General features: G+C 39.7%; 1 protein-coding gene across 3 annotated transcripts in view; it reads left to right on the top strand.

The window, feature by feature from the left end:
* The window catches only part of Eftud1 (elongation factor Tu GTP binding domain containing 1), a 131,481-nt gene that overhangs the window by 6,853 nt on the left and 97,509 nt on the right, over positions 1-27,119 (top strand). For 2 of the 3 annotated variants that reach the window (XM_005381461.2, XM_005381460.2), the window contains exons 4-8: positions 1,537-1,621; positions 9,682-9,815; positions 11,027-11,164; positions 12,638-12,852; positions 24,987-25,110. In XM_005381461.2, the coding sequence (XP_005381518.1) occupies positions 1,537-1,621; positions 9,682-9,815; positions 11,027-11,164; positions 12,638-12,852; positions 24,987-25,110 (696 nt within the window). The remainder of the gene's footprint in view (positions 1-1,536; positions 1,622-9,681; positions 9,816-11,026; positions 11,165-12,637; positions 12,853-24,986; positions 25,111-27,119) is intronic. The other variant, XM_013512538.1, reaches the window with a different exon arrangement.

Below are 27,119 nucleotides of genomic sequence, written 5' to 3'. Positions count from 1 at the left end.
ACATGTCCATCACCAAGGCTGAATAAATAGGTGTGGTAGATTTGTAAGGTGGAATCTTGCAGTAATGACAATCAATTTACATCTATCCGTGCAGATAATATTGAATGTAATATTGAGAGAAATGAATCTAATATTGAGAGAATATCAATATATTGTAATATTGAGACAATATTATATATGTCTCAATATTATGTATGTAATGTTACAAGGAATGTAATATTGAGAGAAAAAAGTGACAATGCACATGGTATGATTGCTTTTATATATCCCTTAAAACATGCAAATTGTAAATGATGTATTAGTAATACATTTATCTTTAGAAATTAAGAGCAAAGCAATGAAATGGATGAGATAAATTTCAGGATAGTGGCTACCTGTGAGCTAGGTCCCAGGGACTTTAATGGAAACATTTTTCTTTTGCTTTCTTAAGTAGGATAGTGTGTATGCAGGTGTTCATTGTATTGTTACTCTTTATGCTTGTTTTGTGCCATTTGCATTGACAAGAGTGACAGACTTTGAAGGAAAGCCTGTAAAAGGAACCAGCCAGGAATCTAAGGAGAGATTGGAGAGAAACTGCGGGATTTCGAACTTTTGGAAGTCTTTTTGCACATGATGTGAGCGCATGTGTGCACAAAGTGTGACTGTAATGCACCAGTGGAATCAAGAAAGTATAAATTGAAAAGATTACTGCATTTGGCCAGAGGTCTTAGGTAACTTTTAGGACTCCAGTTTTGCCAGAGCTATGAGAATGCAATACTTTCTGAAAATTGAGGAGTTAATGTGAGATGAATTAGGGTGGTAATATTGTATCAGTAAATTATTCTCAAGACTTTTGAATGAAAGGAATGAGTAAATGTAAAGGTTAAGTTCAGAATTTTCAAGAATTTTGTGTCCAGACAGTGAAGGCTAGATGGAGGCTCACTCTCAAGAGGAGGCCAGAGAGGGTAGAGTGATGTTGGGGCTGGGAGCCCAGTTAAGGGAGCCAGTGTTGGGATGAGACATTGCAGAGCCTGAAGAATTTGAGATGTGGCCTTTATTTGTGGGCACCAAAGCTTTGTAAAAGCCAGTAAAGTAGTGATAATAAATATTGTTTACTATTTTTTTTTTTTAATGTTTAAAACATGTCAACGTGGGAAAAGGAATAAAAAAGCTTCTTATGCCTTTTGAAACTTTCTTTTTAAATCTCTGCTTGGACTATGTCAGTTAACCAATGAACAGGAAAAGAATGGCTATGTTTGTGGTGAACAGAGGAATTCCTGCATGTGCCACCCTCTGCGAATTCTCTAGGACTGCTCAGTCATTCTTGGCTACAGAGTAGATGAGCAGCGGTCTGGGAGGGTCCCCAGTGTGGAATACATTTGAGTCCTAGCAGTACTGACTTTCATCTACGTTTTTCTTCCCCTCCACTAACTTTCTTTCTCTGTCCACTTACTCCTTAAAAAAAAGCTCTATAAGTGTTTAAAGCAAAAATCAGCCTGTTTGAATGCTGCATTTTAGTTCAGGGGAAGTAAGTGAGCACATCCTATGTTTTTCCAGTTAAGGTACATGGACAGCCGAGAAGATGAGCAGATCCGAGGGATCACTATGAAATCCAGTGCCATTTCACTACATTATACAAAAGGTAATTTTATCTTTGTTTTAAAGAAGCACAGCTTTGCATCTTTCCTGCCCTCCTTTCTGTCTGAATTCATTGTGTACCTCCATTTATTTGCCTTAGGTTCCATGTATTTTATTATGACCTCTCCCAGTGACCTGATGTAAGAGCCAGGCCATCCAGACCTGGATGCTAATGGGGACCTCTGTCTGATGTAAGGGCAGAAGGGTCGGGAGTTTACACCTGCCCCTCCTACCAAGGGATTGTGTGGCTAATTTCACAGGAAAATTAGGAACCCTGGGCTTTGTTGTCTTGGCCTTAATGTTCCTTTTCCTGGCTGGATCCCTAAATGAGGCTGTTATTTTCATGGTAACACTTCCGGGAATATTTCTGACAGAAGTAGTCAAACAAGCGTGAGAAGTGTATCTTCACAGATATGCACCAAAACTTTGTATTAGTGAAAAAAAAATGCGAGCAAACTAAATAGTAGTAGGAGAATAAAGAAACTGATGTATCCATGTTGTGAAGTATTACGCAGCTGTTAAAACAAATGCTTGATCTAAGTAATGATACAGAAAAAAGTGGTATAAGAGCCAAAAAAGAAAGTTGCAGAGTATTTTTTAAAGATATGAATGTGTTTGGTTAATAAAATACATTATGTCTGCAGATAAAAGTATCTGGATGGATACATACCAAACCCTTAACATTATGTCCAGAGAGTGAAGTAATGCATCTTTTTTTAAAACCGTCTCTCACATTTATGGGTATGTCCTTATTCAGTGATCCAGAGACTGGGATTGTCTTCGTTACATTTCTTGTTGCTGAGACAAAGTACCTGATACCCAAAGTTAAAGGAGGAAAGGTTTATTTGGTTCACAGTCTGTAGAGGTGTCTTCATAGTTGGCTGGCTCCGAGGCAGGGTGGCATGGCAGAGGGGCATTGTAGAGGCAAAACAGTTTTTGCCAAAGCAGATCAGCAGAAGGCAGCAAAGCATTGAAGTAGTGAGCAACTAACTGACCCTAGCAGCCCTCTTTCTGTCCCTTATAGTTCATCCAGACTACCCACCCTTAAGGCAGTATTGCTTGAAACCAGGGTGAGGCACCCTTAATCCCAGCATCACATTTTGAATTCCAGCATCGCACACCCTGGACCCAGCCACTTTCCAGAAGCCCCACCTATGATCGCATGACGCTTTGGGGGAGGGACATCCAGACATAAACCATAACTGGTGTCAAAAATGTATATATTTCTTACCTCATTGTTACATGGACTTCAAGAGATTAGTGGTCTTTTATAGTCCATGCTCGGGTTAGCAGCGTTTATGCTTGACTCTTCTAGCGTCAGTTTTAGTTTCTGTGCTCTAAACTTGGTCTGTAGTCACCCTTACCCTCATTTTTATTTTATTCAGGTTTGACTGAACACACCGTAAAATTCACCCATTGCACTTGGACAGTGGCCACAGGACCCTGGGAATTGAGTGGTGTAGCCTTTCTTGTCCAGCTCTGTGGCCTTGGGCAGCTCACACAGGTTATTTTAGTTATGCTTCCTAGCGTGTACAGAGGAGAAATGTAAGCTAGCTTGGGTTGTGTTGGGAGGGCTTATTGAAAGAATATGTGTGAAATGATATTAGAAAATACTATACATGAATATTTAAAAATGGGATTTTTTTTTTTTCTTTTCTTGTGGTTAGGGCATTGAATCTAGGGCTATATGTGCTAGACAAGTGCTGTACTGAGCTTCCCCTAGTGACCCACTCAACATTTTTAAGTTTTTAAAATTTTGAGACAAGGTTTTTCTCAGTCACTCAGCTGGCCAGGAACTTGCAGTTCTTCTGAATAGTTGGGGAAAATGAGAGTCTTTTGGAGTGATGTCTTACAGAAATTGGAGCCACATTTGAATTCTGGAGCCCAGAACTACATCAGTGAAAGTTTGTGGACCCTCCTCCCCTAACTCCACTATTGTCCTTGGGTTTGGTTGTTTTTATCTCAGTTATTCGTTTTACATCTGTCCTCTATCTTACACCTTTGGCTTACTTGTCCAATGAAGACAGAACTTGGGAATGTTGATTGAGACATCTGCTCTCAGAGCACCTAAGAAAAGAGATCCAGTTTTATTTATAGCTTAGTAGTGGTGCTTCAGAGTAGGGCATTTCGTGTTCTAAAAGTGGGTGAATGGAAGAACTGAATGGGAAGGAGGAGGATCCTGGCAGCTGAAGAAACTCCACTGGTGACTTCTATTTACCCTCCCCTCTTCCCAACCCCTCTAAATGCCTTCTCAGCTGAGAATCTGTATACTAACTCTTATTGAAATTGTTTCTCTTCCTTAATTTCTCTAACTCTTAATTAAATCAGCTGCAAAATTGTTTTCAAACTTGCACCTGGATTGAAATATAAGATCTTACTCTATATTAAATAGACAAGCTAAGGCATCGTGTATACTGTAGAAATGTTGAAAATGGTCAAGGTGGCAATCTAGCATTTTCCAGGGACCCAGTTCATCTCTGAGGAAAAGGGAGCCTCTCTTTACAATTGTGAAGAACATTTGCTACAAATTTTGGGATCATATTGGTAAACCTTGTTATTTTTCTGTTTCTTATCCATCTCTCCTTGGGCCTGTCCTGTAAGGATACCATTCCCCTATCCTGTCATTTCAAGAGTTAGGAAATATTCCCAACAAAAGAGATCAAAGGCAATAGAATGCCTTTGAATTTTTTAGGTTAGAATCCAGCTATAGACCATACACCATATTTAAATGGCTTTAATAATTGTAATAATTATTTATGGTCTGTGCTTTGAATAGTCTCAAAATGTGTATTCCTGTCTTTTCTACTCTAACCAGTTCTTTTAACTGTAACCAAATACTGCTGTTGCAGAACTTTTGATGTTTTTAATTCATTTATTTGAATATTTTAAGTAAACTTTCAAGTTTGTTGTAGAAAATTCTATATGTTTTATTATGAAATCTATGATTCTACATAAGAATAAAATAGGAATCAGTTTTACCATGTTATTTTTATATATAATCCAACCAAAATTTTATGTGCACATATGTGCACATACGGCAAAGTAAACATCTAACAGTGTTCCTTCCAAGTAGCTTTCTTATTCTAACACCTGTAGTCAAATATGATTATTAAGTACTGTTTTGCTTATTCTCGACATGATGCTGGTATTAGCACCTCCCTGTAAGTAGGGCATGTGGGTGGGGTATTAAGGGCTGGAGAGTGAATTGTGCCCACACCTCCCTTTCCTCCTGGCTGTGTGAATGTTACCTCATGACCCTGATGATTATCGTAGTCCTTTGGAATTGGGGTTAGGAGGAAGGGTTCTAATGTCCTTCCTTTGAGGAAAAGATCAGAGTTTTTTTTTCTCTTTAGATGGTAAATGCTATACTTTGTGAAGCATGCAGTTGATGCCAGGCCGAAGAAACTAGGTAGGTGCCTGATAGTTTAATTCTGAGCTAGGTATCTTCTACACATGACTGTGTTTAATCCTCACAGCATCCTGTGCGATGATATTATCCTTAATTTACTTACTTGCAAGATAAAGTTCAGAGAGGTTAAGAAGTTTTCCCAAGGACAAAGCAGTTTCTAGCATGCAGTAGTCCTAGGAGCCAAGTAATTCCATTTCCAGCCAAATGACCTGAATCAGGTTTTTGGAGGCAGTCAGCCTAAGCCTCTTTCCTTTCCACCACAGATTTCTGGGACTGCTTGTGTGCATCTTTGGGCCAGCATTACCTATATCTCTTTTGTCTTTGGTCACGGCCCAAGCTGCAGGACCCATGATCTGGCCTGTCTTATAGTCTCTTCCCTATGTTTCCTTGTGGTTCTGACACCCTCCCTCCATGTCCAACCAGACCTTACTCTGAGAACATTCCAAGGTGAATAAACGTTCCTTCATTCTCAATATCTTTGTATTGGTGTCCCTTCCTCCACCTGCCTGGCTGTCTTCTGACATTTCTTTCATTTGAAAGAAATATCAATGCTGCTCGTTCCTGCAGGACCCTTGTGACTGTGGGCAGGATATGGAGTTGCCACTCTTCTCGTCCAGACTCCAGTGTCAAAGCTTGGTCCCTCATTCTTGTGTTAAGATTCCTTTTAGGAATCCTATCACTCAATTATTCTTTCTTACTTTTATCAGCTCTTGCTCAGGATCCTTCTTCCTTGGTGACTGGTACCTGGCTCATGATTTTCCTTTTCACATGAATCCTCCAGTGTGGTTTTACCATCCTGGAGAATGACTTCAGCAGCTTGCCTTCTCAATGGCAAGGCTGTTCTCTTTCCCCAACCCACTACCTTGGCTACTTTCTGCACTTTAACATTGCCTGGAGCTATGCATCTTTGACACTTTAAATTTAAATACTCCCAGTGGGATGGGGTGGGGTGGCAAGTACTTCTTCTCTCAGCTACTCAGAGTACAAGTGAGGAAGGTGAGGAGGGAGGGTCACTTGAGCCCCTGAGTTTGAGACCAGTCTGGGAAACATAGCAAGACCCTGTCTGAACAACAAGAAAAGTCTGCGTATAACCAGCTGAGATGTAGTGAGCTTACTAGTGAAATCATTTAAAAAAAAAAAAAAAAAAGAAAAGAACAAATTGAAATGTTCCCTTTTCCATAATCTTCTGTTCTCCCACGTCTTTCACCAAGGTAGGCAGGTGCCCATTCTTTGACTCATGAGAGTCTCTAGCTGTTTGAGCCCCAGCAGCCTCCTCCCATCACTTCTGCCTCAGACAGCCCACACCTGTCACTTCAGCGATAGTCACACCACCTCCTCACACACCGCTTGCCTGACGTGCCTTACTCCTCCCATCAGAATTCCAACACTGATAGACTAATTCTCGACTGATAGACTAATTCTTCAATGGTGAGGAGAGCAAAGTGTTCCAGCCGTCACACCCCAAGAGAGAAACAGGTCGGCTCCGCTCAGGTGGGCCCCCAACTGCTCCAGCACCCTTTTTATCAACTTTAACCTTTTCCAACAATTGCAAACCATGCCACTTCTTCCGCATTCTTGGCCTGGGTTCTCAACTTGGTCCTCAGCACTGCAGACAACCTTCTCACATCTGCCCTGTTAGGTTTTGCTTACTTGCCCCACAGCTGTGTGGAACCTTCTGGTGTCTCCATGACTACCTTTCATCTTCTCCCCACAGTTTTAGAAGACAGTCTTGCTTTTGACTTCACAGAAAAGGATTCTCAGCTGCTTGCTACTGTACATCAATGATGCCCAGGAAATATGGCAGCTGACATTCCTGTTCCTGAACGCTAGAACAATATACAACTCTAGGATTTGTGTTAAAATTGGGACTGTCATTCAGTATGCTTAAAATTTTTTTAATTTGCAGTTTTCATTTGTAGTAATAATAGTATTCTGTAATTTTCATCGTATTTTTAAAATTTGATCCTCACACAAAGTAGGGGGTAGCATTCAAGAAAATAAGTTTTAAAATGTGATTTAAGTCACAGCAGAAGAGCTTTCGTGTGGACTTTTTTCTTCAGTGGATTTGGGATGACTTTGCCTTTACTTTTGAAAGGTAGTTTGCAATTGTTGGAAAAGGTTAAAGTTGATAAAAAGGGTGCTGGGGCAGTTGGGGGCCCACCTGAGCGGAGCCGACCTGTTTCTCTCTTGGGGTGTGATGGCTGGAACACTTTGCTCTCCTCACCATTGAATACATAGGAGAAACTCCAGGTTTAACAGAGATAGACAGGCTTCTTATTATTATTACAGAGCTTCTTAGAATGTTTAATATGTAAATGTGTTTTAAGTGCAAAGGTTAGCTGTATTTCCCATGTTTATTTGATTACACACTTACTTTCCAGGATGTAGATTTTCAAATGGAAACACAAGTGTGTCTCTAGTTTTCTGTTCCCTTGTAGATCTGAACCTACTACCCCTGAATTTCAAAGGGTCTGGAGTTGGATGCATATTTAGGACGGCATAGCTAGTTTATTTTTCTCTGTACTCTAAAAATCCTGTAGTACCAATGAAAGATGAGTGTGTAGGAGGCCTGAGATCTCTCCACTGTTAGAATCTGTGAAGGACTGGATAGGAGACTCAGTCCCTTAAAATTCCACTGTATATCTGGTTTGGGTAGCTTCTAGGGAAATGAGGAAGTGGTTGTAATTCTGTCACCCTGAAGTCTGGAATTTAGCCAAAGAAACAGTCAAGTGTAGTTTCCACAGCTGCCCAGTGAGGCACCTAAGATTGAAGAAGTGACAAAGACCGTTAGCTAGAACTGGATATGCATCTGGCTTGCCACTTTTGTGATCTTGGTTAAATCTCTCGTACCTTTAGGGGTAAACAGCATTTCTGAAAGGAAGGGTTAGGCTGTGGAAATTCTGAGTGATTTCAAGAATCTTGCAGCCTTTATTTTATGTGATAGGACTCTGGACCTGCTAGACTTTGTCATTTTTCTTCGGCGGATTTGTTGAGACCATGGTGCGTATCCAAGAGGGTAGTGAGAAGAACTGACAGGAAGAGGCTTGATTCTGCGCAGTGGGACCTTGCTCCAGGCCCTGGTTATTTGACTTGATTTTCTTTGCAGGTGTCCACAGTCTTTGGTTGGAGCTTTCCCTAGTAGCTGCAACAGGGTCAGTCCCTTACAAAGCACTTCACCTATAAAGACCATGGGGGTGGGGGCAGTGGTGCTGAGAAAGGCGACCTCCTGTGAGCTCCAAGAAGTCTTTCCCCTGCTCTTTCAAGGTTTTGCTACCCGCTGAATCGTGGCATGTAGGGTGAAGCTTACTGCCATCCTAGATGTACTCTTTAAGGTATAGTCTTTGGAGGTAAATGGGTTTGAACTTCTCTACCGTTTTGCATTGTTTGATCTCAGGCAATTAAATCCAACGTCATATTCTAGCTGGCTAGCCCTAAGAGAGACGCTTACTTTGTCTGTGCTCTGGTGAACTGTTCTATGAAAGGGGCCCATGCAGGCAAGTGCTGTAGAGTTGCAGTACACGTTATGTACTTAGAACAGTGTCAGGCATAGGCAATCCTTAAGTGATAGCTTTAGCTGTAGTTACTGTTGTTTTGTTTTATCATCATCTTACCACCTGGGGCACAAATCAAGTCATTAAAATTACATTGAGGCGCTCTTCTTTAAATGGCCCATAAATGATAACAGCCATCCCTACAGTAATTCTTGAGTACTCTAAGCTGAATAAACACTGAGTCAAGGGGAGGAACAAAAGGATATAATTATTTTGCTTTTATAAAAGAATTCTATCAAATGTAGCAGTAATGGAGAATGATTGTAAGATTGTGTAATATTACTGTATTTCATTTGGTTTACTAAGTTACTATTTAAAGCTAAATCTCTGTGACCTGGAGGGACCAGCTCTGGCATGGCTGGGACTGAGGGCTTGGTGGGCTATGTGAATTTTAGTGTCAGTCAGGGTGATGGTCACATTTGTTATGAGTGTCAAAAATGACTGTGTGAGTGCACATAGCACACTGCTTGGCACAGAGCTGCTGCTTCACTGTTTGTAGAGTTTCTGTGAATTTTGTAAATTTTTTGTAGAATTTTTTAGGTATTAGTTTAAATCTCAATTGAGCACATTTATGTGCCGCTCTTTCAGAAGATTCCTGGGCTCCTTTGAACAGCCTTCACTTATATCCAATAGGCACAGGTTTCTTTTCATCTCTACTTCCTAATCTGTAAGATGAAAAGAATGTAATTTCTCTCGTAGGGCCAGTGGCAGGGTTCAGTAATGCAGTTAGCACACTGAGAGTGTTTAGCACAGTAACTGGCTCACAGTAAGTGTTTTTTTTCTCCAGTGCTGAGGAGTGAATCCAGGGCCTGTGTGCAGCAGGCAGGTGCTCTAGCACTGATGCATAGCCCCAGCATACTAACCTCTTATTAAGTGATGTATGTTAGGGTAATCATACAGTCCTTCAGCATTTTCTATGGGTGCTGTTTGGAGTCAATATATCCCCACAGTGAGAGAAGTTGGAATGAGAAGTCTTGGTTGAGCTGTTAGGTCCTTTAAGCTTTGTTTACTTTTTCCTTGGAAGCTTCCTTTTTCTAGAATGCCTGAGGAAGAGTATTCCATACCTGCACAGCTGAAAATATGTGTTGTCAAACTTCGTTTCAGATAACCAGGAGTACCTGATTAATCTCATAGACTCCCCAGGGCACGTGGACTTCTCCTCGGAAGTGTCAACAGCTGTTCGCATTTGTGATGGGTGCATCATTGTGGTAGATGCTGTGGAAGGGGTCTGTCCACAGGTAATAGTGTGGTGGGAAAATACTTAACTGGCTAAATGGTGGGGGAAAGAGGAGAAACTGTTGATTACTGTGGCTTTCTGAGGCATTTTGCTGACAGACAGGTGGCTTTATGTTTCACATTTGATAATGTTCCCTCACCAGTGTTAAATCACCAGCATTTTGAAGGATCTTAGACATGATGACTTCAACTTAGATTCTCTGAAGTCTGTTCTGTCCTCTTAGGGATGCAGTATAAACTGCAGGAATGTTGAATGGGGGGTGCTCTGAATTGTGAGCGGGGAAAGCATTGTAAGAGCCAGACAGGAGGAAATGTCTTCTTTTGGCTCCTCAGTCTCCATTTCTGCCTCCACCCACTCACACATGAACACTCCTTTTCTGCTTTCCTGCCTTACTCTTCTACTCCTCCAGCTCCAGCTGGAAAAATTCACCTAAGACCAGAGGGAACAGCAGAGTAGCTACATTTGTTTCTTTTAAAATGTTTTTGAAAACTTACGTTTTATCGTTTTTTTAAAAAGTCACTTTTATATTCCACTCCTGAGTATATGCATTTGTTTTAATGTTTTAAAAACAATAATACAAGGGTTAAGTTACTCAGATGGAGGAAATGTGGTATTCAAAGATGCGCTGTGATTGTCCTGTGGCATCTGCCTTGAGTTCTGCTGAGGGCTCAGGTGTCCCTACTGGAGAAGCACCATCTCTGTCGGTATGGTGTCTTGTCCCTGCAGCAGAGAGATAATACACCTGACCTTAGAACGCCAGAACAGCAGTTTCCGCCAGCGACCATGTTCCAGTCCAGGAGGCCAGCAGGTGTTTTCTGGGGAACTGTTTTATTTTTTGACCTTTGTTCTGGTTTTGTGGGTGTCTGTTTTATAATGATTACCTTAACTCTGTGTGCATGCATGTCTTTCTGTAGACAAACACACACACACACACACACACACACATATTTCCATCAGACTTTTTGCTGTTTATATAGGATCTTATTTATTCTTCTTAAACAAGCTGTCAGTTCTACAATTGCGAAGATGATTCTTGCCCATAGTTCTCTGCTGCTATGTTGTATGTGTACTTGTAGAGGCCTTATGTCTGACTGGTGCCATCCAAGCTCTGATAAAGAAATACCGGGATGTATTGGTTATTAATCAGGATTTCATATGTGTTGTAATTACTGCAAATACTGACTTTTACATTTCTCATTCTGTTTTTATCAGACACAGGCAGTTCTGCGACAAGCATGGCTGGAAAACATACGTCCTGTTTTAGTGATTAATAAGATAGATCGTTTGATAGTGGAATTAAAATTCACCCCACAGGAGGCCTATTCTCACCTCAAGAATATTTTGGAACAGGTATGGTGTTCTGCAGTGTTTTAAAAATTAGGCTTCAATGAAGTTGAAGTCTGAAGCATTGCTAATAGAATTCAGTTACATACTTAGAATGCTCGCTTAAATCCTTGCATGTGGCTGAGGCAGCAGAGCTGGCCTCTCATCTGCTGGAGGCATAGTTCACCAAGAGCTTGGACAGTAGGTTCTCCTGTTTAAAACTTCGTGGTTTGGTACCACCTGTCTCTAGATGAAATTTTATGCAAGCATTTATTTATTCAGCAGTATATATGTTGTATAAATGAAACATCAAATGCCCATGTGTGCTAGGTATTGTGAATATCAAGATGAGTAGTTCAGAGTCTGTATTCAGAGAGCTCACAATGTAGTATGGGTATAGTAGGGGAGAGGAAAGGGAGATCTGAATGATGAGATCAGCTCTGGGTATGATATAAGAGCACAGAGGAGGGCCACCTATGCCAGTCTTGGTCAAGAGAGAAGAGACAAAACATCTGGTTGGGGAAGCCTTGAATTGCAAGGAAGGTGACAGTTTGCTAGGTAGAGGGTGAGAAGGAAGGACATTCAGAAGAGCTGGAATATGTGCAAAGTCATAAGGGCAAGTGAAAGCATGGTACAGTTTCTTCCAAGGAAATTGGTGTAGCTGAAAAATTAGATCATGCTAAGCAGTAATAAGAGGTAGGGGAAAGGAAGGGAAGATACAGATTTTGGTGAGCCTTGTACAGCATGCATAAAAGTTTGAAATTTGTTTAAGACAAGGAATAGCCATTGATAAGATCAGCTTGAGAATGTTTATTTGCTAAATGGAAGAAATAATAAAGGTAGAGCCATGTAAAAAGAATGTTTAGTGGAACCAGTTCCCTGCAGATATAGGCAGAGGTGTAGAAATACCTGCCCTGTGGAGATACCCTGTAGAAGTGACCTGTCCTGCTGGGCAGGAGAAGGGCCAGCAGCACTTGTGGGTTTGAACAGGCTGCTAGGTTAGAACATAGGGAACTTGCAGAATTGAGACTAATAGGTTCCATCTTCTGTTTTTGGTAGGAAATAAGATTATTTATTGGAAGTGAAAATGGTTGGGGCTTAGAAGCTGGGAAGAAGACCTGAGAGAGACAGGAGGTGAAAATTTCAAATGGTCAATGTGAGAAATGGGTACGGGAGTTCACAAAGGTCACAAACTAGGGTTTTGGAATTTGGAAACCATGAGTGCCTAGCCGTACTGCTTCCGCAGTGCTAAAAAATGAAGATGGCACATTAGTGTTTACATCAGTAATAATAATGACAAAAATGACTATAGAAGCTTAATTTAGTTTTGAACGGATGAACACACTGAGGTAATTATTGATTGATTATAAATGTCTCTTCCAGTGGGGCCAAGTGATGATGATGATTCTAGCCCTAAGGAGGGTTGGACATAAGTGTGTCTCCTGCTGTGAGCTTGCTAAGCATCTGAATGACACTCTGCCATCTCACTGTCTCTCCTAGATTAACGCACTGACAGGAACTCTTTTTACTTCTAAAGTCCTAGAAGAAAGAGCAGAGAGAGAAACTGAGTCCCAGGTAAATCCAAATTCTGAACCAGGAGAGCAGGTGTATGACTGGAGCACTGGCTTGGAGGACACAGACGACTCTCACCTCTACTTCTCTCCGGAGCAGGGGAATGTGGTGTTCACCAGTGCCATAGATGGCTGGGGCTTTGGGTAAGTGTTTTTTTTTTTTTTTTGGTTTTTCTCCGGTACCGGGAACCGAACTCACGACCTTGCGCTTGCCAGGCAGGCGCTTTTGCCGCTGAGCTAAATCCCCAGCCCCTGGGTAAGTGTTTTTGAGTCTAATTAAATCTTTGTGGACTTTACATAAAATTGGTTTTCTGAGGTAATTGTAGACTCACACATGGTTGTAAACAATAATACGGAGAATTCTCTTGTGTGCTTTACCCTCCCCCTCCATGGTAACATAACAGTAGTGCAGTATCACATCGGGACACTGGCATCAAAGCAGTTAGGGTAGAGAACATTTCCATCCCTGCAAGGACCACATACCTTCCCACCCACACACCCTTCTAACCTCTGACCAACGTTCCTGTTTTCCATTTCTATAATTTGTCATTTCAAGAACATGATAGAAATGGAACTAAACAACATACAACCTCTTCTGGATTGGCTCCTTTACCCAGCATTGTTCCCTAGTTTGTCCAAGTTGTGTGTGTCCCCAGTCCACTCTCCCTTGTCAGGAATGCTCAGAATTGGAGGTGTCTCAGGTTTTGGGTTTTTCAGGTTTTGGAATATTTGTACATACGTAATGAGATCTGGGGAGGGAATCCATGTGTTTTTTTGTTTTTTTTTTATGGTTCGTATGCCTGTCATACACATTACTTGAAGGTAACTTTAATTTTTATTGTGCCTGTGTTTTGACTGGGAACCAGCACATGAGGTCATGGTGGAATTTTCTACTTGTAGGGCGTTAGCCCTCAAAAAGTTTTGGATTTAGATTTTTGGATTAAGGATGCTCCACCTGTAATAGTTGGTTTCAGATTATTACTAATAGCATTCTATGGTTGGCTTTATCAAAGTTTAACCATTTACCTTGTTAAAGGTCTTCTGTGTTTTTTCCAGTTTGGGGCTAATATGTAAAGCTGATAGATACATTCATGCACAAGTTTTTGTGTAAATATAAATTTTTATTTCTCTAGGGTAAATGTTACCAGGGGTGCATTTGCTTGGTCATATGTAGTTGCAATCTTAGTTTGTTCTCCAGAGGCACTGTACCATTTTATGTTTCCATCAGCAGTGTATGAGTGATCTAGCTTTTCTGTATTTTCACAATCACTTGGTTTTGTCACTGCTGTTATTTTGGTTATTCTAATAGTGGGGTACTGATAAATTGTGGTGTTAATTTTTTTTCCCTACCACCTAGTGATGTTGAAGTCTTTTTCTGCCCTGACTTGTCTGTATGTCCTCTTGGGTGAAATGTCTCTTCATGTTGTGTTCACATTTATAAATGCCCGAACTTTTTTGTAGTCTAGAGTTTATAAATTGTAATCCCAGGGAAAATCTATTGCAATTTTCTTAAATTTTTTTTTTTTTGTGGTACTGAGGACCGCAAAAAAGAGCAACTCACGACCTTGCGCTTGCCAAGCAGGCGCTTTCGCCACTGAGCTATATCCCCAGCCCCTATTGCAGTTTTCTTGAGTAAACTCCAGTCTACCACTTTCTGTGTGATCCACGGCAAGAAAAAAGAGACAGAGACATATCTGCCAGTCTGGGGAGCCTAGGGGTCCTAAGTTCAGTTGGAACAAAGGCCAACTGACACAAAAGCCTCAATCCAGGGCCAAACCGGGGTTTTATTAATTTTTTTTCTTTGTGTGTGTGTGTTTGTTTTTTCTTCGGGTACCAGGAATTGAACCCATGACCTTGCGCTTGCCAGGCAGGCGCTGTGCCGCTGAGCTAAATCCCCAGCCCCTGATTTTATTAATTTGTAAGGAGGGAAGTGGCTGGGGTAGAGTGACTGTGAGGATGGTGGAAACTACGTGAATTCTGTGAGCTGGGCTGGGTAGGAGGAACAGTGGCACCTCTGCAATATGCAGAGAGGTATGCAGAAAGAGTACTGGTTCTGGTAACAGGTGGCCTCCAAGCCTGGAGCAATCTGCATAACACAGTTTGGAAGTAGCTTGTGTTTTGAGTCTTCTGGGTCGGCTGCTTCAGCTCCGAGGCTGGCCTCGTCTGCCCTGGCACATCACTGCTTCTTTTCCAAAGCTGCATCCCAGTCAACATTGTGGTGTCTCTAGGCCTACCTCATTATCATTAGCTCACACTTAGTAGGAGGGAGCCTTAGGCAGGGCTGCACACAGACCTGTTGCTTTGCTCCAGAGGCTACACATGGGACCTCAGTAAACCCATTTGCATTACTTATAGCCAGTCAGCGGGTAGAATATCTCCCTTGTCAGCTCTGTGCATTTCAGTAAATGGGATAGGGCAAAGGTGAACCAAAATGGAGGCAAATTGTCTTCTTTCAGGAGGAGTCCTCTCAGTGGTCCTCTCCACTCATTTTCTAATTGATTTACTTGCCTTTGTACTGTGGACTTTCACAAGAACTGTATAATCTAAATACTAGTCCTTTGTCTCATGTGTCCTTGGCAGATTCTATTCTCTCCTAGTATGTAGTTGGGCTTGACATCCTTTGAACAGTGAATTTGACAGAGCAAAATTTTTAGTTTGGTTACCGCTTACACTTTTTATGGGTCTTGCTTTTATTTATTTATTTATTCAGTTATTTATTTATTTTGGTCTTCTTGAGACAGGGTCTCACTATGCAGTTCAGGCTGGCTGTAAACTCACTTTGTAGCCCAGGCTGGCCTCGAGCTCACAATAATCCTCCTGCTTCAGCCTCCAGAGTGCTAGGATCACAGGCGTGTGCACCGCGCCTGGCTGGGTCTTGCTTTTAGAGTCAAGTTTATTTTATTTTATTTTATTTTTTTTTGGTTTTTCTCCGGTACCGGGAACCAAACTCACGACCTTGCGCTTGCCAGGCAGGCGCTTTTGCCGCTGAGCTAAATCCCCAGCCCCTAGAGTCAAGTTTAAAGACTCTGCCTATCCCTAGATCCTAAAGATTTTCTGATTTTTTTTTTTTTTTCTAAAAGTTGTATAGTTTCACTTTTTACATTTAAGTCTATGCATTGTTCTGAGTAATTTTTGTAAATGGTGTGAGGATTAGGTCAAGGTTTATTTAGTTATTTTTGCCTGTGAATGTCAAATTATTCTTGCATCTTTTTTTCCCCAAAGCTTATCCTTCCATTGTTTTTATATCTTTGTCAAAACGAATTGGAAGCCAAATGTGTTGTCACATACCTATAATCCCAATACTCTGGGAGGCTAAGGCAGGAGGATCACAAGTTGGAGCCCAGACTGGGCAATGTAGTTTTTTTTTTTTTTTCTGGTACCAGGAATCAAACTCATGACCTCGTGCTTGCCAGGCAAGCACTGTGCCCCTGAGCTGAATCCCCAGACGCCAGACTGGGCAATTTAGTGACTTAATAAGAGCCTGTTGCCAAAAAAATTAGCAGAAGGGGTCTGGGGATATAGCTTATTGCAAAGGCCCCAGGTTTAGCCCCTAGTGCTAGGGGAAAAATAAAGTTAGACATATTTATGTGTGTCTGAGTGTTTTGTTCTATTCTATTGATCTATGTATTTGTCTTTCTAACTACCACATAATATTGATTGTTCTAAGTATAAAATAAGTCTTGAGATTATTTCTGCCAATATTTTTTTTTTCAAAATTACCTCTTCAAGGGTCTGTGCCTTCTTACATAAATTTTATAATAATCTTACCTATATCTGCAAAATAAATGTTGCTAGGAGTTTGATGGAATTTTATGTAAATCTGTATATTAATTTATGGAGAATTGATATCTTTGTTAGTTGAGTCTTACAATTTATCTTTTTTTTTTTTTTTTTGGTGGTGCTGGAGATTGAACCAGGGCTTTGTGTTTTTTTTTTTTTAATTAAGTTTATTAGGATATTTTAGATATATATAATGATCACATTCATTATAGGGAATTTGTACCTGTAATTATATAACTTGATTCTTTATTTTCTCATTCCCCTCCCCTCCCCTCTCTTCAACTCCTCTTCCCTTCCTTATTTACAAAAGTTTTGTTTCCCTTTTTTCTTTCTTTTTGGGTTTTTTTTTTCCGGTACCGGAGATCAAACTCACGACCTTGTGCTTGCTGTGCAGGCACCGTGCCACTGAGCTAAATCCCCAGTCCCTCTGTTTTTTGTTTTTTAATACAGTAGAGTAGAACTCTGCCATAAAGAAGGATAAGCCTAAGATATTTCTAGCTAGATTGATGCATCTTAAGACCATATTCTTTAAGTGAAATAAATCGGACACGTGTAAATACTGTGTTGTTTCTCTGGTGTGAGAAACTGAAAGGACGAACGTATATAATAGATATTGTGAAATAGGAAGAAAATACCCTTCAAATTGGAAGCGTAACTAGGGACAGAGGAGGGGGAAGGAAGGAAGGGAAAAGAAAAAAAAATGATGGGGCTGGGGATTTAGCTCAGCGGCAAAAGCGCCTGCCTGGCAAGCGCAAGGTCGTGAGTTCGGTTCCCGGTACCGGAGAAAAACCAAAAAGAAAAAAAATGATGAGAACCCTGGGTTTTGTGCGTGTTAGACAAGTGCTGTACCACTGAGATACATCCCCAGCCCAAGTCCAACTCATGAACACTGTATATCTCTCCATTTATTTAGACTTTCATTGGTATCTCTTATCAGCATTTTATGTTTCAGCACATGAATCATATACTTATTAGATTTAGACTTTTTTTCACATACTCACAATATGTATAAATATACTTGATTATTATATGTCCATCTTGTATGCTGTGACCTTTTCTTGCCTTGTCTTACTGCGCTGGGCAGACCTTTCAGCACTGTTTGACTAAGAGTGCTGTGGGTAGGCACCCTTGCCTTATTCCCAGTCTTAACAGGGAAACACTGTCTTTTTAAATTTATTTTTATTTTTTGTACTGAGGATTGAGCCCAAGGCTTCACACTGAGCCACCTCCCTGACTATTTGTTTTATTTTGATATAGGGTCTCACTAAGTCCCTAGTTTACCTTAGGGTGGCTCCAGCTCTTGATCTTCCTGCCTCTGCACCCCCCAGAGTGCTGGGATTACAGGTGTACATCACTACTTCGGACTAGTCTTTCACTACTAGGAATGTTTGTTAAAGATTGTGTCTAGATGCTCTTCAGCAAGTTGAGGACATCTTACAGTATTACTGTTTTTCTGAGTATCATTATTATAAATGAGTGTCAGATTTTGTCATGTGGCTTGTCTGTATTAGTTAATATAATCCTGATTTTCGTCTTTAATTTGTTACTATGATAGATTACATTTATTGATTTTGGAATGTTGTGCCAGTGTCACGTCTCTTTGTAGATTTTATATACAATTGATTATTTAAAAGCTTTATTCTTTGGATAAATTCAAAATGTACAACTCTGTATACCGCAGAAGTCTTTCACCTATCCGTTAGCTCAGTTCATCTTCTAGCAGTTTGTTGTATATCTTTTTGAGGTTATTTATGCCTAGGTCAGCAAGTACACCTATTCTAGCAGAAGTTAATAGGGTAATATTGAAGCTTTATATGCTAGGCATTGAGTTAGTAACTTTATTTAAATTTCACTGAATTCTTACAATCATTCTTTAAAATATATATTGATATTTATTGTCTAAGGCTCAAAAACATCGAGGAATTTAACATCACTTGCTATTAATTGGCAGAGCTGATATTAAGGTTATAGTCTGTCTGACTATTAAAGCTTGTGTTTTCTTACTATATTTCTTCTCTGAGGTCTTCCCTGTAGATTATAGAGATTTGTGTTTTTTCTTATTATCTCTTCTGAATATATACACGTTGGGGCCATGAACAGTGATAGTAATTTTTATTTATATTTCTTAACCATAGTCATTGTTGAGCTGTGGAATTTTTTTTAAATCCAACTGTAATTAAAGGTTTATTTTTTTGCGAAAAAAGGTGTTTTTTTTTGAGGAAAAAAACTTCTTTGGCTTGGATACGTGATTGTGGGGCTATAATGAAATTTACACTAGTTGTGGGCTTAATTTTGCATGTAATTTGCAGAAGTCATAGAACAAAAATAATGCACCAGGAGAAAAAAGTGTCTGCTCTGAAATATGTCAGGATGACCTGGAAATGGGAAAGAGGAAGATTTAGCAGTTGACCAGAGTGCAAGGCTTGGGAATCAATGAACCAGTCTCTGGCTTTTCCTTGTTCTTCTTTTAATAGGAGTTTATTCACCAGTTTTCTTTTGACTAAACAAATTTTGCCTTGAGCAGCATAATATAATATAATTTCCATGTTTGTAAAAAATTATAAACCTAAGTCCATTTGGTGCCTGGAAGGTCATACTGAACATAAACAAATTCAGGTATACAATGAAGATGGGAAAGTATGAACCTGCAGAGAATTTACACTTTTCCAGTATGGTTGCTGGCACGGCATTATCACCTTTCTGGGCTTTAATTTCCCATCTGAAAATAAGAATGTTGGTCTAAGATGATGTCTAAGAATTTCCTCTAGTTAGATAGTCCAGTAACTCATCCAGTGATATTACAGGGTCATACTTGCTAATTCCTAATTTGAGAGCATTCTGCTAGTGAGCCACAAGGTGGAGGGCTTGTCCTTTTCTTGTAGTGGTTTTCATAATTAATGTTTTATGCTAATTTTAATCATTCTGGCAAATTAGGTGTTTACTGAAGAAGAAGAAGGAATGGGGGTGAGTCTTGAATATATAGAATATGGGTAACTTCTGTATCCTTTTCAACTTTTGGCATTTTTAGATACTGTGAGTCCTTTGTGTTAGGCAAAGTCAAATTTAGAGCTAGGCTTACCAGTGTTTGCAACAGATTGAGGTGTAAATGTACAGGGAAATGGTGGTAGAAATGGAATCCCTGGACACCTTTTCTTCCAGTTTGCTTCTGAATTGTTAGTGAATATGGAAAGTTGGCCACTGCAAGTCTCACCAAAAAAGAAAATAAGGGCACTTGAGAATTTACTATGGAGCCGTGAACTCTTATACCTTGAGACATAATTCAGAAGAGTGACTAGAGGGTGAACACAGGTATGCTGCCTAAATCTGTCCTGGTAATAGAGTGAATCCAGTGGAATAGTTGTGTGGGTTGCAGTAAAAATCTAAGTTCCTATTTGAGATCAGTGGAACTGAGGCCCCAGCTTTATAGTATAAGGACAGGGAAGAAGAGACAATGAGATCTTGTGCACCAAAATCTTAGAATCCTCCAAGTAATGATCACTGAATCAGTTGGGGAGCAGCAGGGTATGTACCTGCATAACTACACATGTGACAGTCTCTCAGGAAGATCGGCAACAAATCATTGAGGTCTTGGAGTGTGTTCTGCAGGTCCCTTCTGAGAATCTCACTTGAAGATACTCTGTAAAGGAAGTAAATTAAAATAGAATTCAAGAATGGCAAAGTTGTGTTAGAAGCTGTTGGTATTTTAAAATTACAACTAATGACAGGTAAGTGAATAAAAGCACTAAGCTGTAATGGGGAGAGAATTGGTGTGAATAAGCAAATTTTATGGTAACTGGGATAAAAAGAGGATAAAAATGATAAAAAGCAAGATTTTGAGAGATTTGTGTACCCATTATATGTATGTGTATGCATGTGTAAATGCATGGTGGACTAGAAAAGCTTGAAGATAAGTGAACAGATGTCCCATTGTAATTTATGGTTCATGAGGTTTTAGGAGTTACGAAAATCTTTAATCACTTTTAAAATTACAAGCAGAATATTTGTCATTTTGTAAGGTAGAAGATACTGTGGCATAGTTGGGGTAATGCACTGGGAACATGAACAGAAGCAGCACTACAAATCTAACTGGTGCCAGTGGTTGTGACAATAAACGAACAAAATCCCTCATTAAGGAGATAAAGTATTTTAAAGAAGGAAAATTCATTTAAAAAAACAAATCCAGAAGTTTACTGTATAAGTAGAAAAATATAAAGCCGAATAAACAGAGGCTAACCACCAAAGCTTGGTCTCAGACACATCAATCAGATGTGAATAGAAAGCAAGCAAACTTGGCAATGTTAATAAGAAAATAAAATTCATGCCAAATAAATTGTGGCATTAAGATAATTTTTATAGGGGTAATTGACATTTCAGTAGCAAAGAGACTTAATTCTATTTATCAGATAATGTGTACCGCATAGGACAAAAACAAAGTTATAAGTAGACCTTTGTAGGCTCATGATTTGAAGGAGATTTTAACATCACTGATAACTTGTTAATTAGAAACATAGCCCCTATAAATAGTATAAGATTTGTTTTAAGTATCAGTGAAGGATATACAAAAATTAGCCCTATATTGTTTCTGAAAAAAGATTCAAATTTAAAATGTATGAAAATGTAACAAAATCAGGCATGGTGGAGCATGCCTATAGTCTCAGCACTCAGGAGGCTGAGGCAGGAGGATTGCCATGAGTTTGAGGCCAGCCTGGGCTGCATAGTGAATTCAAGGCCAGCCTTAACTAAACAGCAAGACCCTGTCTCAAAAAAAAAAAAAAGTAACAAGTTTGATTCGTTAATCACTTAGTCATTCTCTCTAGTTTTAAGTGGCGGAGAGTAGACCAAGTTGCCAATCCGAAATCAGAGTTTCAGCTTTATTCACTGAAACTCCAACAGATATCACCCCTAAAAATCAAGCATCCCTGCAAGAATTAAGTGTAGGCTGCTTGTAACCACAAGCCCCAGTGATGGCCTTCTATTCTGTTCCTCTGCCAAGAGACATTTGTTGTGTGGAGAACTGCAGCCTGCCTGGCACAATCTGGTGTTGTCAGATGGAAAGCTGCAGAGCTGAGAGTCTTGCCTTGCATCTGGGAGCAAGACCCTGCCCTGCTGCAGGTGTGCAAGACCACCAGAAACCAGGAGTAGGTGGCTGTGTCCTTTGTGAAGAATAACCATTCTCCCCAGGGAGTGGGCCTTTCACTCTCTCCTTGCTGGGCTCCTTCTGGTGCTCCCTTACTGGGAAAGGTGCAGAAGCCTCCAGGTCCTTGGAGTGAGAGGAGACTTGTGGGGAAAGGGGGATTTCCTCCTTCAAAAGGCAGAAACATGCATAAATTAATACACAAGATTTTATAGAAATCATTTTGGAAAATTTTTTAAAAGCCTATGCTAAATAACTATTGGATCAAATAGGAAGTGAAACTTACAATAGCAAATTACTTAGAAATTAATGAATTGAATTCACCTGCAGAATGCAGCAGTCTAGAACTGTAATTTGGATTTTCGTTTCTGATTGGCGTTCTCTCACCCCTGTGGTGCCAGGCATGGTGATGTACATCTGTAATCCCAGCACTTGGGAGGCTGGGGCAGGAGGATCATTGCTAGTTCAAGACCATCCTGGGCTACAGCACTCAGGAGGCTGGGGCAGGAGGATCATTGCTAGTTCAAGACCAGCCTGGGCTACACAGAGTGAACTCAAGGCCAGCCTGAACTGCATAGTGAGATCCTGTCTCAAAAAGTCAAAAAAAAAAAAACCCCCAAAACACACAAAAAAGTACCCTCTGAGAAGGGTCATTGGATATTTATTTTCAGCAGTTTCTATAGTGTCTGGTTTTGATTCTAAGCTTCTGCTTGATGGCTTTTAACATTTCTCATTCCTTCTGTAATCACAGCTTCTTAAGAATGACATCAGTGGGGCTTACCTCAATTTTCATTAACCCCTAGTTTTTAGCAATACCACACTTCTGGCTGACCTGTAAAGAAATACCTGCAGTGCATTAACATTGCGTTCTTTCTCCAGAGCAAGACATGGGACAGGTCCTTTTTAAGTACATATTTTATAGCAGTTTTGTCTTCCCATCAAATTTAAGTGGAAGACAGATTTCAATCCTTTGTCCCCACACATAGATACACTATTACTATTAGTATATTTGTTACACTTGATTTACCCACATTGACACATCATTATCACCCAAAGACCTCATTAGGGCTCACTCTTGGTGATGTTTTGCATTTTGCACACTTGGACAGGCGTGTGGGGTCATGTATTCACCACTGTAGTACGTGTAGAATAGTTTCACTGCTCTATAAAGCTCCTCTGCTTCACCTCGTCATCATTCCCTCTCCCCAGTCCAGAGCAACCATGATTCCTTTAATATCTCCATAGTTTTGACTTTTTGAAATGCCCAGTAATTAGAATCAACAGCATGTACCCTTTTACCCATTGGGTTCTTTGACTGAGTAATAAGTATGTAAGTTGCCTTCATGTTATTTCATGGCTCGATAGTTCATTTCTTAGTGCTGAATAACATTTCGTTGTCTGGTTGTACCTCAATTTGTCCATTTACTCATTTGAAAGATACCTTGATTACTCTCAAGTTTTAGCAGTTTTGATTGGACTGCTATAACCATCCATGTGCAGGTTTTTGCGTAGACATGGTTTATGATTGTTATGTCATATTGTAAGGGTATGTTTAGTTTTGTGAGAAACTGCCCGGTTCTTTTCCAAAGTATGTGCCATTTTGCCTTGCCATTAGCAATTAATGGTGTTTCTGTTTCTCCACAACCTTGCCTGCACTTGGTGCTTTATTGGCTCTGGATTTTAGCCATTCTAATGAGTGTGTGATTTGACTCAGTATTGTTTCAGTTTGCGGCTTCTGGATGACATGATGTGGCTGTGATCCATTTTCAGTTATTTTGTGACGAATATATGATTTATGTCTAGATTTTTTTCTCTTTTTCACATGTAGCTGTCCAGTTATTGAGACACTACTTGTTGAAAAGACGGTTTTTCCTCTGTGAAGTTGCCATGGCCCCTTTGTTAAAAAAGATCAATTGACTGTATTTATGTGGGTCTATTTTTTGAGCTCTCTACTCTGCCCATTGGTCTGTCCGTTCTTTCACCAGTACCACATTGTCTTGACTACTGTGGCTTTATAGCTTGAAGTTTGGTATAGTTAATATGTTCAGTTTTGTTCTTTAGTTTTGTGTTAGCTATTCTGGCTCTTTCACCTTTCCATGTAGTTTAAAAATCAGTTTGTTGTTACTCACAAAATAACTTGTCGCAATTTTAATTGAGGTTGTATTGGATCTGAAGATGAAGTTGGTAAGAACTGCCATCTCGACGGTATTGAGGCGTTCCTATCCATGAATAGGGGATCAGTCTCTCCATTTATTTAGTTCTTTGATTTCTTTCATCAGAGTTTTTTGTAATTTGTCTCATGTAGCTCGTATATATATTTTCTTAGATTTATACTTCAGTGTTTTATTTGGGGGGCATTAATGTGAATGGTATTATTCTTTTAATTTCAAATTGAATTTGTTCACTCCTGATATATGTAGAAAGTGACTGACTTGTATATTAACCTTATATGTAACCTTGCTATAGCAGCTTATTAGTTCCAGTGGTAGCTGTTAATTCTATGGGATTTTCTACAGAGATGATTGTGCCATCTGTAAACAGTAGGGTTATTTCTTCCTTTATAATCACTATAGTTTTATTTCCTTTTCTTACTGCATTAGCTTGGGTTTCCAGTACAGTATTAAAAAGGAGTGATGAGAGAGAATATTCTTCAGCAGGCATCGTTTAAGATACTGGACCTTCAACAGTTATAGGCTCAGTCTTAGACTAAAAACAGTTCTCTGCAGAGAAGGTGTCTCCTAGGTCCTTTGTTCCAGACAATGCAGTGATACACAAAGCACCCTTAGGTGTTGATTGGGTGCTCTGGCATGGGTGGAGGCCATAGTGCTGGCTGCTTTCTTGATGGTCTGATGAGAGTTAGATAAGTCTGTGTATGTTTTCCATTTAATCCAGGATGCTGAGAAACTCATTTGGGCAGGTTCTAGCTCTAAAGTTAATCTCCTTTGTGAGCAACTGTCACGTATAGCAGTGAAGACCTGGAATAAGGTTCTGTTGTTGCACAGATGTGATGGTCAGTTGGAGCGTACATTTCCTTCACCTTTGTTCCTTTTCCTTTTTTATATATCAAAATTAAGGGAGGAATAGCATGAATTCTAATTCATATTAATGTAGAATACTGGATAAGAAGATGGGCTTTGGAGTCAGACTACTTGAGTTTGAACTCCAACTTACCACTGTGTGATACATTTGTGCTTCATTATCCTTTTCTGTAAAGTGAGGGCAATCTGTAAGATAATTGGAATGATTATAGCCAGTAATATTTGGCAAGAACTTTGACTAGTACCTGTTGCAGAAGCACCCAAGTGTTAGCTATATGCATATTTATTGTTGTTACTAATAACATGAACTCTTGGCTTTCTTTTAGAATTGAGCACTTTGCCAAAATCTATAGTCAAAAAATTGGTATCAAAAAGGAAGTTCTTTTGAAAACCCTGTGGGGAGATTATTATATAAATATGAAGGCTAAGAAGATTATGAAGGGTGATCAGGTAATGTATTATGTGTATGTTTTGATTGTTGGTAATAGAAAACCTGTACTGTAAAATCTTCAGTAGATGTATTTCAGCTGTATTTTTTGTAGGTTGAGTTCATGGGAGACTTTTTTTTACTCCATATAATTGAGAAAGTCTTACGAGTTTTATGTCCTGCTTATAAAGAGTCCCTAATTTTTTTTTTAATTTTAAAAATTTTTTCCTAATCTTTTTAAATACATGGAGCAAGCTAGGGATGGTGGCATGTGCCTGTAGTTCCCCTACTTGAGCAACTAAGACAGGAGGGTTTTTGTTTGTTTGTTTTGGAGGGGGGGTTGGTACTGGGAATTGAACTCAAGACCTTGTACTTGCCAAGCAGGCGCTATGCCGCTGATCTGTATCCCAGTCCCCAAGACAGGAGTTTGGAGCCAGTGTAGGCAACACCATGAGACCCTATCTCAAAAAAGTAAATACAGTGAACAAAGAACTGCCTTTTCTTTTTTTTTAGAATACCAAAAGTTTTAGGTCCTGGGCACTTGAAGACACATGTTTTGCATTTGCATTTGTATGCCTCCTCAGGCATGTCTCTCATAGGTACCACTGTATGGGCTGCTGTCTTCTGGTCACCATGTGGTGGTGAGCAGAGGCAAGTTCTTCCTCTCACCCAGCCCTCTGTAGAGGTGATGTCAGACTGCTGTGAGCATGTAACCTCAAAGGATAGTTTTCTTAAAGCTTTAGTTTTTAATGTAAAATTCAGGATTTTATAATTTCTTTGATATGATTGAAAATCATATACTATATTCTTTTCAGAAAATATTCACAAATATGAAACCATAGGAAGGAAGAAAAATCAGAAGCTAACATTGCTAGTGATATAGTTTTAATGCCCCCTTTTTCTTGTTTCTTTTTTCTTTTTGAGACAGGGTCTCACTCTATAGTTCAGGGTGGTCTTCAGCTCACTTTGTAGTCCAGGTTGGCTTCAAACTTGTGGCCATCATCCTGCTTCAGCCTCCCAAGTGCTGGGATTATAGGTGTGTGCCACCATGCCTGGCCTGCCCTTCATCGTCTTATGCTAGATGGGTACATCTCTGGATTGATTATTTAATGTAGCTGCCTTTTTGCTTGGTATCACATCATGAATATCTTCCATTGCTCTCAAAAGCTTTTCATAAACCGTTAATTTCAAAGGGGGTGTGTGCAGCTAAGCGGGAAAGAGCGTGGCTTGAGAGTCAGTTGCATGTGTAAGTCTTGTTCCATTACTCATGGGCTCAGTGGCATTTGTCTTGCTATTTCCATAAAATAAAATTGTATTCTGTAAAATTGAGGTATTAGTACTTACAGCACATTTAGGATGATTATATGAAATAGTCCACATAAACTCATTAGAGTAGCTTCTGTCACAGAAGTTAACCTGTTTCTGCTTTTTAAAAATATCACCATATATGTAATCATTTTCCAGCAATTGGACATAGTTTTTTTTTGTTTTTATATTGATAGTAAAGCTACGATAGATGTCTTTGTGCATAAATTTTTTTGTCTTCATGATAGCTTTCTTAAAATCAGGCATTTGGAGGCAACAACTTTGAATTTCCTAATACTATATATATTGCCAGTCATCTTGAGAAAGGATGTATTGATTTATAGTCCATCCCATGTATTTGTGAGAGAGTTTGTCTAAGTAGTTTGGTAAGGGAAATGGGAGGGCATTTTTTAAAAAAATTTTCTTCTCCTTGTGTCTTGGGTACTTTTCTTTCATTCCTAATACAAAATACCCGATACCCAAAATTAAGGAAGGAAAGGTTTATTTAGCTCACAGTTTGATAATCATCTAGCTCCAAAGCAGGGTGGCATGGCAGAAGGGCAGCAGTTCATGGCACCTATAAGACAGCAAAAGCAACAAGAGCAAAAGGGAGGAGTGTGAGAGATGACTCTTTCTGTCTCTTATATGTAAGTGATGCACCCTAGAGTGGGTGTAGCACTCACTCCTATAATCCCAGCACTAGACAATGAATCGATCACAAACTCCA

The sequence above is a fragment of the Chinchilla lanigera genome, unplaced genomic scaffold (genome assembly GCF_000276665.1).
Source record: "Chinchilla lanigera isolate Chin_1 unplaced genomic scaffold, ChiLan1.0 scaffold00015, whole genome shotgun sequence".
In the NCBI taxonomy this organism is placed as follows: Eukaryota; Metazoa; Chordata; class Mammalia; order Rodentia; family Chinchillidae; genus Chinchilla; species Chinchilla lanigera.
The sequence above is the reverse complement of the archived record's forward strand: the minus strand, read 5'-3'. Positions and strand labels throughout refer to the sequence as shown.